The 13,871-nt window shown below is 37.9% G+C and overlaps 1 protein-coding gene across 1 annotated transcript; it reads left to right on the forward strand.

The window, feature by feature from the left end:
• Positions 1 to 538: 538 nt before the first annotated feature.
• LOC136238197 (uncharacterized) lies at positions 539 to 2,712 on the forward strand. The gene is made up of 2 exons (XM_066028545.1): positions 539 to 555; positions 651 to 2,712. Exon 2 carries the CDS (start codon positions 721 to 723, stop codon positions 2,611 to 2,613), a length of 1,893 nt encoding a protein of 630 aa, XP_065884617.1. The 5' UTR covers positions 539 to 555; positions 651 to 720; the 3' UTR covers positions 2,614 to 2,712.
• Positions 2,713 to 13,871: the final 11,159 nt, after the last annotated feature.

Here is a 13,871-nt window from a genome sequence, read left to right on the forward strand (position 1 = left end):
GGTTTACCATGCGGGCGGGTGACCAGAAACTAAGATTTGACTTGGTGTGGCCTATATTTAGCCAAAAGTTATCTTAGAATGATATTTCAGTAGCTATATAGCACTAAAAAGAATTGATTTATGGCTCACTGTATAAAAAGATCATGGCATTGGTGTGTCATGCAGCTATAGCCGGTGTTTGGCACTATAGTGAGATACAATGTGTTCAGAATTACGAACGATGCCCTCAATCTACTGTTAACACGCGTATAGAAAGTTTTTACACAAAAATATTCTACATGCGCAAGCAAATCATGACGAATCTCACTAATCCTTGAAGCTATCGAGATAAAACTTTGGTATTTTATAGCACACAAGTGGGGTACTTAGGCACTCAAACCTAGCCTGATTGGTTTCTATTCCATCCTTCAGTAGCGGATTAAAAACGAAGTGTCCGGAATACCCAGCTGTCCGGAAACCCTCTTACTTAACTTAGTGGTCGCGTGTTTATTATTGTGGGCGCGCGCTTTGTGCTTCCTGGCCTCGCGACTCACTACCGTGAGTCTTGACACTACGGTGAGTCTTGACACTACGGTGAGTCTTGTCTACCGTGGGTCTTGATCTTGATTTAAAAGCGCACTATAAGGTAAGCGTGGCTTGTTTTTATATAGACGAACAGGATAAGCCGCAGCATTGGCCGCAGAGAGCACGAGACGAGGCACGAAGTCCAGCCAGAGGAGCATGTATGATCAGAATATGGACTCAAATGGAGAAGAGCCTCTTAGTAACCTTGTAGCTCTTCCTACTGAATTGCTAGTTTATATCATATCGTTTTTGGGCAACATCCGTGACGTAGTGAAGCTGCGATATGTTTCAAGAAGATTGCGAAGTGTTAGTTGCGAGACTCCGTCGTTATGGAGGGAGTTTATCTGGCCACACCTGGATAATAACGAGGAGCGTTGTGTAAAGAACCTGTTGAAGTCGTGTGGACAGTACATCAAACGGTTGTCTTTTCCTGATCACGTGGCACCCTCCAAGTTAACAGCGATGCTACAACATTGTAATAACGTGGTAGTACTTAGCATTCCTACAAGCAAACTGAATCCTGACCAATTAAGAAAGCTTATACGTTCTATGGAGAGATTACAAAGTCTGGACATTCCAATAGTGAGTAGTGCTATTCATCTGCTGCTTCCGATTTGTGCTAGACTGAAAGAACTCACAATCCGAATACCAGCACAACTGGGCAATGTAGCTCTTTATCAAACAATACTCACTGAGTGGGCAAAAAATACATTTGTACCGTGGACACTGAACATTGTCTCAATCTGGAAAGTGTCTCAATACGAACAACAACAACTAAGACAGACATGGTTAAGTTTCTATCCCAGTTCACTTTCCGATCATGTTGGCTGTTTTAAAGTTTTCAGTAGTTTAAAAGTTCCTATGGATCTTTTTTGTGCACTACCAGACTTTCAGTTAAAGTTTGGTCAGTCATGTACCCTGCCATTTGTGAAACCCAGCAAGTTTGGGTTGTTAGGGTTAAGGGAAGATTTGTTGCTGTTGATTGACTTTACCAGTGGCAGTCAGATTTTACACAAGGCAGTAATGATCTTAGCAGGTAGTCATGATGTAACTCATTTAAACAGTGATATCACCAGTCTCAACTTTGTGACACATTTTGATGCTTCGTATTGCCGATTATATTCTGGTCACTTAGAGCAACTGGCCATGGCTTGTCCCAATTTGTTAGAATTGAACTTACGAAAAAATTTCAATTGTTTGAAAAGCTTAGCGGTAGGGTTACGTGTGATTGCTGATCGTTGTAAGAATTTACGAGGACTAAATTTGCTAGACATTTCAGTGGTGGAGGTGGAAAATTACATTCAGTTGTGGGAAATCTTAGCTGATATGAGGTTAACCTATCTAGCCATTGAAGTGTGTGCACTCATACCTCGTAAGAGATACAAATACACTAAGAAAACAATTGCTGGCTTATATCAGAAATGTTTGGATTTGAAAGCTTTGGAATTTGGATATTACTTTACATGTGTTGAATGTAGAACAATTGCAGATAGACAAGGTGAATTACTGTTATTATCCAACTTTACATCACTGATTCACATATTTGCCGACTGTGATAGTTATCAACCAAATGTACTGCAAGACATTCTTACTGGTTGTGAAATGCTCAAGTATTTGAACTATTCGAGTAAGTCTTTTGACTCTCCAAGTTCAACGGTAGTAAACAACAAGTTGGAGCAAATATACTTAAAACTTTTTTCACACATCTACAGTACATTTATGGACTCAATATCTGCTCATGGTGGACTGGTGCATTTATTTCTCTGTACATATAAAATAGCTGGTGATGGAGTTTATACTCTCATACAAAACTCTCCAAAGCTATTAACATGTCAGATTCATGTATTTGAGTTTGATGGCTCCTCGACTTTTCCATCAAACCTACGAGATTTCAAGATGGCTTTGAAGAAATCTTTTTCTGGCAGGAAACTGTTTACTTGTGGAAATTACCATTTGGTCAGAGAGCGATTAATGCAGGGGTCACCAGATTGTAACAATACGGATCTCACTTCATTGTGGTCCCAATCAACAAATTTTCGATGCTGGTAGTTTTTGTTTTAAGCTGTAGTTATAACCTCTAAGAAGTTGTAACTAGGTAACTGTGATGGTTTAAATCTTGGTGATAAATAAACTTTATATATAGTGGAACTTTTCTATAATGGACACTTAAATGCCTGTTTGGGCTAAAATCTTAGTCAGGTTTTTTTATCTAGTCACATTTGTGCATACAAATAACAGTTGTATGTAGCTGATGTGTATCATAATTTAATGCAGTTTTAGTATATAAGAAAAAGTGTTCATTGCAAACAGCAAAATTCATGCAGAAAGAACAATGTAATACTCACTAAATGCTCACCAAACAATGTTAGTAACCAAATAAAGTTCCACTATAATATGTTTAATTTGTGCAAGGTATGTGTGCAGCTGTATCCATCCAATTAAAGTACCCACACTTAATTGGTTGTGGAAGCCATAGTTACGCTCCGCCTCAGGCTCATATTAATAACTAATTAAGATATTCTACTCTAAATTGTTGTGATATAGCTATGTTGCTTGCTTGAAATCCTATGGCAGGCTGCTCCAATGCTTCAGTATCCTCGTCAATATGTATATACCAGCTGACTGCTAGACTTATGATGAGCACTTCAAAAGCTATGTAATGCTATACAGTGTGAATACACAGTAAAACAAACTAGTGAAGGTCACTACTAATTTCTGCCACAATACTCACTAGTGACGTTCACTACTTGACCCTCACTACACAAAAATAGTGAGTATTTTGGCAGACATTAGTAGTGACCTTCATTACATTCCGTAGTGACCTTCACTAGTTTGTTTTTACTGTGTGTTCTAAGATTAAAAGTTACATTAGTGACTGTTTTATTAGGGTAGTTATAACCATTTTAACTGTTGATTCAGTGTAGTGTATTTTATGTGGTTTCCATGCAGTTGACACATGTGTGAGCTTTTGTAATTGTGCCTTTGTACTAAATTTTTCCATAATTACTAAATTTTGGGTAAACAGCCATCAACTGCATGGTAGCTATATTATAAATAGAGCATCAACCATTCCTCGTCAAACTCTTCCATGCATAAAATAGTGCACTGTATTAAGTGTAGTCTATATATATATATGATTTGAAGTAGTCAAATCTTCTACTTTAGGTAGGGTCTGCAACGCAAAAAATTGATATCCTCAAATCAACTACCTAACTCGGCTATTATCATGTGTTAGGCTAAGTGTAACTTGAATAAAACCAGCGTGGCAGCCAAGTTTGTCACTTTCTTCTGGTAGAAAATGATACACACTTAGGTAGTGCTGCAGATGAAAATTGTAACAATACACACTTGGATAAATTGAGTAGTAGATTGTCTCTTATACTCCAAAAAAAAAAACAGAATCAATTATTTATTATATTGTTAAGGAATCCATTAACTCCTAATTGCCTTTTCTCTCAGATTTAGCAGAGATGTAAGATTTGTTGTGATTTCACTGGGATTCATCAAGATTCAAATATCATAGAAGGTTAGATTCAAAGCATTGCAGACCCCTCATTTTCTCTGAGCATGCAGCCACCAAATCTTGAAGGCTTTTATCAAGTAGAATTTGCTGGCTGGGTGTATCATACTTGTGGTCATAACACTAATTTAGCCATCAACTGCAACAGTACGAATTTTCCATATGTTCCACACACATAATAACAGATTGTTAGATGAGTGGGACTTATTAATCCATCTCGTTCACCAATGGCTACTTGAAAAGATCTGCTGTTTGTAATCCTGGAAAGGATTCAAACTACATAGTTATTCATCCTTTTTGGCACTAAACAACATCAGAAACTCACTACCTTTCCAATGATACACCATGTGCTCACACTGGTACTTATAAGCAAAAACAATTAGATCACGTGACTATCAAATGCAATAATAAATTTGCATGCAGCTCTAAAATTACCATGCGGATGGGTGACAGGAAACAAGGACTCTACAATTGGTGGCCTAAGGCCACATAAACTTAATTATTAGTTTCTCATCCTCCTGCACTCAAAATAGCAGTGTGGGAGGGAAGATTTTTATTTTATTTTTACTAACTAGATAGCTGAATTAGCTAGCTAAAATAACTCAGAATGTAGTTTTCTTAGACTGGTCTAGCAAGGTACCAACTTTAAAAGGTGCTGGATGGCTGCACTAAGCCACCAGTATAGTACAAAAAACTAATGTGATTGTATTTTTTGGGCTGGTCCCCTGGATGCACCAGACACTGCATGACTGTCCAGTAAAAAAAACCATAGCTACAACAGAACATGATGCACAAAATACTTAGCTATACAAGAACAAGACAAAAATAAATGAGACTGAGATCAGTTAACTATAGTTAAAAAGAAAACGACGAAGCGCTAACCGAAAAGGCTTGAATTGGTTATTTGCAACTTCTGCAGTTACTGAGTTCTAAAGGAATGGAGAATTTATAAAAATGAATAGAGATACGTACTGATGGTAGATGATGATGATGTGGCTTCAATTAAGTGACAATGAATGAGATCTAGTACAATTGTTAGAGAATTTAAAATGTGAATTAAATGGGATGGAGATCCTGTTATGTAGAATGTCATGTACTTGAGCTATAGCAAGGTATGTCCGACGAGAATGCAGTGAAGGCCATCTTAGATCTTGTAGACAAGATGTGGAACTAGACAGAATTATCCCATCTATCAGCCATTTTCCATATCACAACAGATTGAGACACTTAAATCTACTTTGTCAACTGGCTACAACAAGAGGCCACACGGTGGAATTATTCAAGCACCACACAAATTCATACAATTTTTATAGTAACAGAACAATAATTAATCACTGGAATTCATTACCCCAATCTATTGTTGATTCTCCCCCTGAGTTTATTTTTTTATAGCAATTACAGTAGTATAGCTAATTTTTATTTGCTTGCAGGCACGAGCCTTTATATTATACAATTTAGTAGTTCATAATTCTCTGCAACTATGTAGTTGACTCAAGTAACTAAGTCTTGCACAACCAGATCCTTTTCTTGTTTTGTCATTGAGTAATAAAGGAAAGCTTCCTGACCCAATGACAAAAGAAGAAAGGATCTGGCCGGACAAGACTAAGTAAATTACATAACTGTAGGCAATTAACTACTCAAATAAAACAATCAAGTGGAGGAGATTGTTGTACTGGACCTGCATAAATCTTCCAGACTACAAGTCTTACAATGTTCCACTGCTAAGTACTCATATAGTAGTAGTTTATATCTAATCAAAAACAGCCAAGCTGTAAAAAAAGGTGCGGCCCCCAAAAAGGCCATGGTGAAAAAAGATGTGAAATCCAAGGTGGCGGCCAAGAAATGGCTGTGATGGTAGGTTAATGGTTACATTTTAATAACAACAATTCAGGTGAATTTGGTGCCAAGGCCAAGCGGCACAAAATTCACCTGAATTGTCGTTATTAAAATGTAACCATTAACCCACCATCACAGCCATTTCTTGGCCGCCACCTTGGATTTCACATCTTTTTTCACCATGGCCTTTTTGGGGGCCGCACCTTTTTTTACAGCTTGGCTGTTTTTGATTAGATATCACTTCTTTTTGTATTTGTATACTGCAAAGCCGGCCTATGGCTGGCTTTGGGGCTTTTTTAACCCATGTGTTTTTTTCTTTACTACAGGAAGAAGAAAAGAACTAAAAGAAGAATTTTAGTACTTCAATTATTTTTGATTTTATTAGTAATTATACAAATTATATACATATATTTATTACATGCCCATTATTCCCCACAGGATATTTATTGCAGCTGATCTCTCTACTGGGTGACTTGAAATGTAGCTGAACTATATACAGGATGGTTTCTTTGTAGCTGAACTCTCTACAAGGTAACCTCTTCTAGCTGGTCTCTCTACAGGGTATTTTGTTTCTAGCTGAACTCTCTACAGGTGATTTGTTTGCAGCTAAACTCTCTACATGGTGGTGTCTTTGTAGCCGAACTCTCTACATGATGGTTTCTTTGTAGCTGAGCTCTCTATAAGGTGACTTCGTCTAGCTGAACTCTCTACAGGGTGATTTTTTTTGTAGCTGAACTCTCTGCAGGGTGATTTGTTTGCAGCTGAACTCTCTACATGACGGTTTCTTTGTAGCTAAACTCTCTACAAGGTGACTTCGTCCAGCTGATCTCTCTACGGTGTGATTTGTTTCTAGCTGAACTCTCTACAGGTGATTTGTTTGCAGCTAAACTCTCTACATGGTGGTTTCTTGTAGCTGAACTCCCTACATGATGGTTTCTTTGTAGTTGAACTCTCTACAAGGTAACTTCTTCTCTACAGGGTGATTTGTTGTAGTTGAATTCTCTACAAGGTGGTTTGTATGAGGCTGAACTCTCTACATGGCTGTTTCTTTGTAGCTGAACTCTCTACAGAGTGATTTGTTTGCAGCTGAACTCTCTACATGATGGTTTCTTTGTAACTGAACACTCTACAAGGTGACTTCTTCTAGCTGATCTTTCTACAGGGTGAATTGTTGTAGCTGAACTATCTACAAGGTAACTTATTCTAGCTGATCTCTATACAGGGTAATTTGTTTGTAGTTGAATTCTGTACAGGTGGTTTCTTTGTAGCTGAACTCTGTACATGATGGTTTCTTTGTAGCTGAACTCTTTACAAGGTGACTTCTTCTAGCTGAACTCTCTACGGGGTAATTTCTTTGTAGCTGAACTCTCTATACGATGGTTTCTTTGTAACTGAACTCTCTACAAGGTAACTTCTTCTAGCTGATCTTTCTACTGGGTGATTTGTTTGCAGCTGAACTCTCTACATGGTGGTTTCTTTGTTGCTGAACTCTCTACAAGGTGAATTCTTCTACCTGATCTCTCTACAGGGTGATTTGTTTGTAACTGAACTCTGTACAAGTGCGTTTTTGTGGGTGATCTCACTGCAGGTTGATTTGTTTGTAGCTGAACTCACTAAAGGGTGATTTTGCTTGTAGCTGAACTCCTTGCATTGTATCTAGTTTCTAGCTGATCTCTCTACAGGGTGATTTGTTTGTAGCTGATCTCTCTACAAGTTGATTTGTGTGTAGCTGATCTCTCTGCAGGTTGATTAATTTGCAGCCGATCTCTCTACAAGGTAATTTGTTTGTAGCTGAACTGTCTGTAAAGTGATTTATTTGTAGCTGATCTCTCTGCAGGTTGATTTGTTTTAGCTGAACTCTCTACAGGGTGATTTACTTGTAGCTGAACTCCTTACATTGTGTGTAGTTTCTAGCTGATCTCTCTACAGGGTGATTTGTTTGTAGCTGATCTCTCTACAAGTTGATTTGTGTGTAGCTGATCTTTCTACTGGTTGATTTGTTTGTAGCCGATCTCTACAGGGTGATTTTTTTGTAGCTGACCTCTCTTCAGGGTGATTTGTTTCTAGCTGATATCTCTACAGGGTGATTTTTTGTAGCTGACCTCTCTTCAGGGTGATTTGTTTGTAGTTGATCTCTCTACAAGTTGATTTGTGTGTAGCTGATCTCTCTGCAGGTTGATTTGTTTGTAGCCGATCTCTCTATAGGGTAATTTGTTTGTAGCTGAACTCTCTATAAGGTGATTTGTTTGTAGTTGATCTCTCTGCAGGTTGATTTGTTTTAGCTGAACTCTCTACAGGCTGATTTGTTTGTAGCCGATCTCTCTACAGGGTAATTTGTTTGTAGCTGAACTCTCTACATGGTGGTTTCTTTGTTGCTGAACTCTCTACAGGATGTTTTGCTTGTAGCTGATCTCTCTACAGGGCAATTTGTTTGTAGCTGATCTCTCTACAGGGTGATTTTTTTGTAGCTGACCTCTCTTCAGGGTGATTTGTTTCTAACTGATCTCTCTACAGGGTGATTTTTTGTAGCTGACCTCTCTTCAGGGTGATTTGTTTCTAGCTGATTGCTCTACAGATTGATTTGTTTGTAGATGAAATCTCTACAGGGTAATTTACTTGTAGCTGAACTCCTTACTTTCTGTCCAGTTTGTAGCTGATCTCTCTACAGGGTGATTTGTTTGTAGCTGAACTCCTTACATTGTGTGTAGTTTCTAGCTGATCTCTCTACAGGGTGATTTGTTTGTAGCTGATCTCTCTACAAGTTGATTTGTGTGTAGCTGATCTCTCTGCAGGTTGATTTGTTTGAAGCCGATTTTCTCTATAGGTAATCTGTTTGTAGCTGAACTCTCTATAAGGTGATTTGTTTGTAGCTGATCTCTCTGTAGGTTGATTTGTTTTAGCTGAACTCTCTACAGGGTGATTGCTTGTAGCTGAACTCCTTACATTGTGTCTAGTTTCTAGCTGATGTCTCTACAGGGTGATTTTTTGTAGCTGAACTCTCTTCAGGGTGATTTGTTTCTAGCTGATCTCTCTACAGGTAGATTTGTGTTGATTTGTTCATTGCTAATTGCTCTAAAGGTTGATTTGTTGCAGCTGAACACCCTGCAAAGTGTTTTGTTTGTAGCTGATCACTCTAAAGGGTAATTTGTTTGTAGCTGAACTCTCTCCACAGTGACTTGTGTGTAGCTGAATTCTGTGTAACTGAATTCTCTAGAGAGTGACTTAATTGTAGCTGAATTCTCTACACAGTGCATGACTTGTTTATAGCTGAACTTTCTTCAGGGTGACTTGTAATGTTCTGAATCTCTATAGTGATATATTTGCTTAACTCTCCACATGGTGACTGTCTTCTTGCTGAACTGTCTATAAGATTAACTGTTTGCAGCTGAACTCCCTACAGAATAACTTGTGATGTAATAAAATTCTATAATGGAGTAAATAAATTAGCCGAATGCTCTATTAAGGTGACTGTTCTATTAGAGTATCTCGATCTCGCATTTGCTACATGGAGTTGGCTTTCGAATCATAACTCAGTGGTTTGCAATCCGATTCTTCTGTACTACTGCAAGGACTTTCTATGAAGATTATTCCAGCTATACACCGATTTTCAGCTCATTGCTCTAAGCGGTTTGCCTAGTAGGCGTGAAAACTAATACTTTTTTATTCATAAAAATCGATCGCGTAATTGTGACACAGGTTGGGTTTTGTGTCATATCTCCGTGGTCTTTATCTCGATTCCTTTCAAACCACCAAAAGGCACTCCTACGATGGTTACTCCATCTACATAGCAATTTTCAACTCATTCCATGAAGCGGTTTACCCTGTAGGCGTGACAACAAATCGATCTTGTTTTACGCGAATAATCGGTCATAACTCCTGAACCATTCATCGGATTTGTACCAAATTTGATGCTAGGATTCGCCTTTGGACTCCCTTTCTGTGTGCCAAATTTCAAGGCGATCGGAGTACGCGTTTGCTTGTTATAGCAATTTTTGCAAGTGTGCGAAAAGACGAAGAAGAAAAAAAAAACGAAGAAATAAAAACGAAACTTTGGCAGCTCGTATCTCGGAAATGACTGGAGCGATTTCCTTCAAATTTGGAATGTAGACTCCCTTGGCTGGCGGGCAACTGTGTAGCAAATTTGGTTCCAATCAGATAAGTGATCACCGAGATATAAAGGTGTGAAAATGACGTTTTCGTTCTTCCTGTCAATATACTCACGGTGTGGCGCGCCGGCTTCTTGGGCCGCACGACACACTATCGTGTGTCTTGATTCTCTCTACCATAGCTAATACTAGCTATTTGAGCCATTGGCAGGAAAAGTTGTGAGCATTCAATTAGAATATTTCAAGAAACTGAATAGTGGGTTTTGATGACTTGAGAGAGTGTATCAAACGGTACAGTAGTACCATTTAAGTAAAAATTACCCTAGAGACATTTTACACGACGAAAATCACCTTTAAATTTACCTTTAGTCTATATAATATATAAAACAACATTAAAACACTTACAGGTGGCCGGATATAGAATTGATACTACAACATAATGCTATCCTTTAACTATGTTAAAATTACGTAGGTGAAAATGACACCAGATTCATGGTTATAGTATGCCAAAAATCTGGGGACTGGGCATTCCCGTAATGGGAAACACACAAATAGCCAACAACCAGAAAACCCTATTTTCCAACTTTTTGTCGCTGATCCACCTATTTCAGACTGTACTGCATGCAAGACATTCCTACTGGTTGTGAAATGCTCAAGTATTTGAACTGTTCGAGTAAGTCTTTTGACTCTCCAAGTTCAATGGTCATAAACAGCAAGTTGGAGCAGATAAACTTAAAAACGTTTTACTCACATCTACAGTACTTTTTTGGACTCAATATCTGCTCATGGTGGACTGGTGCATGTATTTCTCTGTACATATAAAATAGCTGGTGACTGGGGCGGATCCAGGACCTGACAAGGGGAGGGGCACAAACAGGCCAAGTTGTAGGTGGTTGGGGAGAGCCAGATTATCTTGTTAGTATTTTGAAGCAGCAAATAATACACCTCTTAGTTGTATCTCACTGTTGATTTTACCATTTTGGCCTTTGCAGATGGTTGTGAAGTCCTCCTAAAAGCTGTTTAAAAGGCTGTAAATTAAAAGGCTGTAAATGTTTTAAGCAACACGATAATTATTTTTAGAGGCGCTTAGTACGCACTAAGGTGCTGGGTGACAATTTCATAACTATACAGTTTGACTTTGGTTCGCTTTGATTTCAGGTGAAAATGCCAGCTATATAGTAAAATGTGCATATTTTCGTGAGTTTTATAAGCTGATCTTGGCCTGACATAAAATTTAGTTTTTTAATCAGGAGTATGGCTCCTCCACAAAACGAGGGGGGGGCATTGCCCTAAATTCCCCATCCTGGATCCGCCATTGGGTGATGGAGTTTATACTCTCATACAAAACTCTCCAAAGCTATTAACATGTCAGATTTATGTATTTGAGTTTGATGGCTCCTCATCTTTTCCATCAAACCTACGAGATTTCAAGATGGCTTTGAAGAAATCTTTTTCTGGCAGGAAACTGTTTACTTGTGGAAATTACCATTTGGTTAGAGAACGATTAATGCAGGGGTCACCAGATTGTAACAATACGGATCTCACTTCATTGTGGTCCCAATCAACCAATTTTCAATGCTGGTATATAGTTTTTGTTTTAAGCTGTAGTTACCTTATAAGTAGTTGTAACTAGGTAACTGTGATGGTTTAAATCTTGGTGATAAATATACAATGGAACTTTTCTATAATTGACACTTAAATGCCTGTTTGGGATAAAATCTTGGTCAGGTTTTTTATCAAGTCACATGTGTGCATACAAATAACAGTTGTATGTAGCTAATGTGTATCATAATTTAATACAGTTTTAGTATATAAAGTGTTCATTGCAAACAGCAAAATTCATGCAGAAAGAAAAATTTAACACCCACTAAATGCTCACCAAGCAATGTTAGTAACCAAAATGCAGATATGTTTATGTAAGGTGTGTATAATGCAGCTGTATACATCAAATTAAAGTACCTGCACTTTACCCCTTAATTGGTTGTAGAAACCAGTTATATTATAGCATACCAGCAGGGATGACTGCTCAGTATAAATAATGAATAAGTAAATATCAGTATAAATTGGCTTTAGTATTGGATCAGTAGGTATTTTTCGGTATTAAGTAGAACACTATATACAATGATTTGTGTAAAAACAGACCTCAAAGCCAGTTATGGTTGGCTTTGGGTATATATTTAAACCACAAAAAGAAATTAAAATTCATGCAAAAACAGCCAAGCTGTATAAAAGGGGTGTAGCCTTCAAAAGGCCTGGGTGAAAAAAGTTGTGAAATCAAAGGTGGTGGTCATGAAATGGCTGCAATACACAAAGGCCATTATTAAAGTTTATTATCATCCACATAATTGCAGCCATTTCATGGCTGCCACCTTTGATTTCACAACTTTTTTCACTCAGGCTTTTTAAAGGCTGCATCCTTTTTATACAGCTTGGCTGTTGTTGCGTGGGTTATAGTTACACTCTGTCCTCAACTCTGCCTCAGACTCATGTTAATAACTAAGATATTCTACTCTTGTTGTGATATAACTATAACTTGGCTTGATTTCTGTGATGTGCTGCTTACTTTGTAACACTTGAAAATACTCTGATAGTATAATTTATTGTGAACTTCAAGGTGATGTATTTCTATATGGCTGACTGTTCCCATACTTCAGTATCCATCAGTCCATGGCCACCCATTGATCAATTATAGGCTGCTAGGCTTATGCCTATTATGGTAATGCTTCAAAAATTCCCCTGATGTAATGCTATACAATTGTGTACATTCTAAGGTCAGAGTATTTATTTAATTAGCGATTGTTTTATTAGGGTAGTTATAACTGTTGATTTAGTGTATATAGTGCGGTATCCATGCAGTGGACATGTGTGTGAGCTGGTTTAATTGTGCCTTTGTGATTGAACCATGAACTAAATGTTGCCATATTTGCTAAATTTTAGGTGAACACCCATCAACTGGTACATAGCTATATTGACCATCATCTATTCCTTGTCGAACTCTTCCATGCATATTACTGTGAACTGTTGCACTGTATTATATAAGTAACTATGTGATTTGGGATAGTCAAATCTTTTTACCTTAAGCAAGGTCTTGTCATTAAAAGAGCATTCTATTACGGAGAGTTATTTTCTAACCTGCAGCCAATAGCACATTTTTGTCATAGAATGTTTCTCAATCTCTAGCTCATGCTTGTCTATTTTATCGCACCAGGTCTAGAATATTGAATGTATCCATCCTGTTCTTTCTTTTTCTGTTCATACATTCTGTGAAGCCAGGACATGCAACAAAATAATTATATAGCAAGTGTATGCTGAGTCTCTATGTAATATTGTGTGAATGTATATTTTGTGTAGTCAACACTCATAGCCATGTCCATTGGTGGATCTAGCATACAAAGGGCCACACAGAGAATTGCAAACAAAAATTTCATGTTAGATTAATATTAAGATACTCTGATAGAACAGTTAAGCAAATACTCTAATAGAGCATTCACCAAATGTATCACTAAAATTATCCAAGGCTCCAAGTATGTATGCTATTTGTCTACATGCTCATGGTATAGTATATGATGCTGCAAGTACTGCGGTTTTCCAAGTTCTTGCAATGCAAAGCGTCATGCGCTATACAAGCATGTATGTGCGCAGCTGTTCAATAGTGGATTTTCAGTGACAACTACTGACTCACAGGACTTCAAGGATGCCTACGCATACAACTCGACAGCCACAGAATGTTACAGGAGTTTTTAAAGAACTGCGCATACTGACACATTATTAGCGCATGGCGCTTTCCATTGCAAGAACTTGGAAAACCGCAGTACAAATTCATATACCGAACAGCAAAACTGTGT

Source organism: Dysidea avara, chromosome 11 (genome assembly GCF_963678975.1).
Source record: "Dysidea avara chromosome 11, odDysAvar1.4, whole genome shotgun sequence".
Classification (NCBI taxonomy): Eukaryota; Metazoa; Porifera; class Demospongiae; order Dictyoceratida; family Dysideidae; genus Dysidea; species Dysidea avara.

Excerpts from the sequence above, each read along its gene's own strand:
- LOC136238197 (XM_066028545.1), top strand. The coding sequence starts at position 721 with ATGTATGATCAGAATATGGACTCAAATGGAGAAGAGCCTCTTAGTAAC.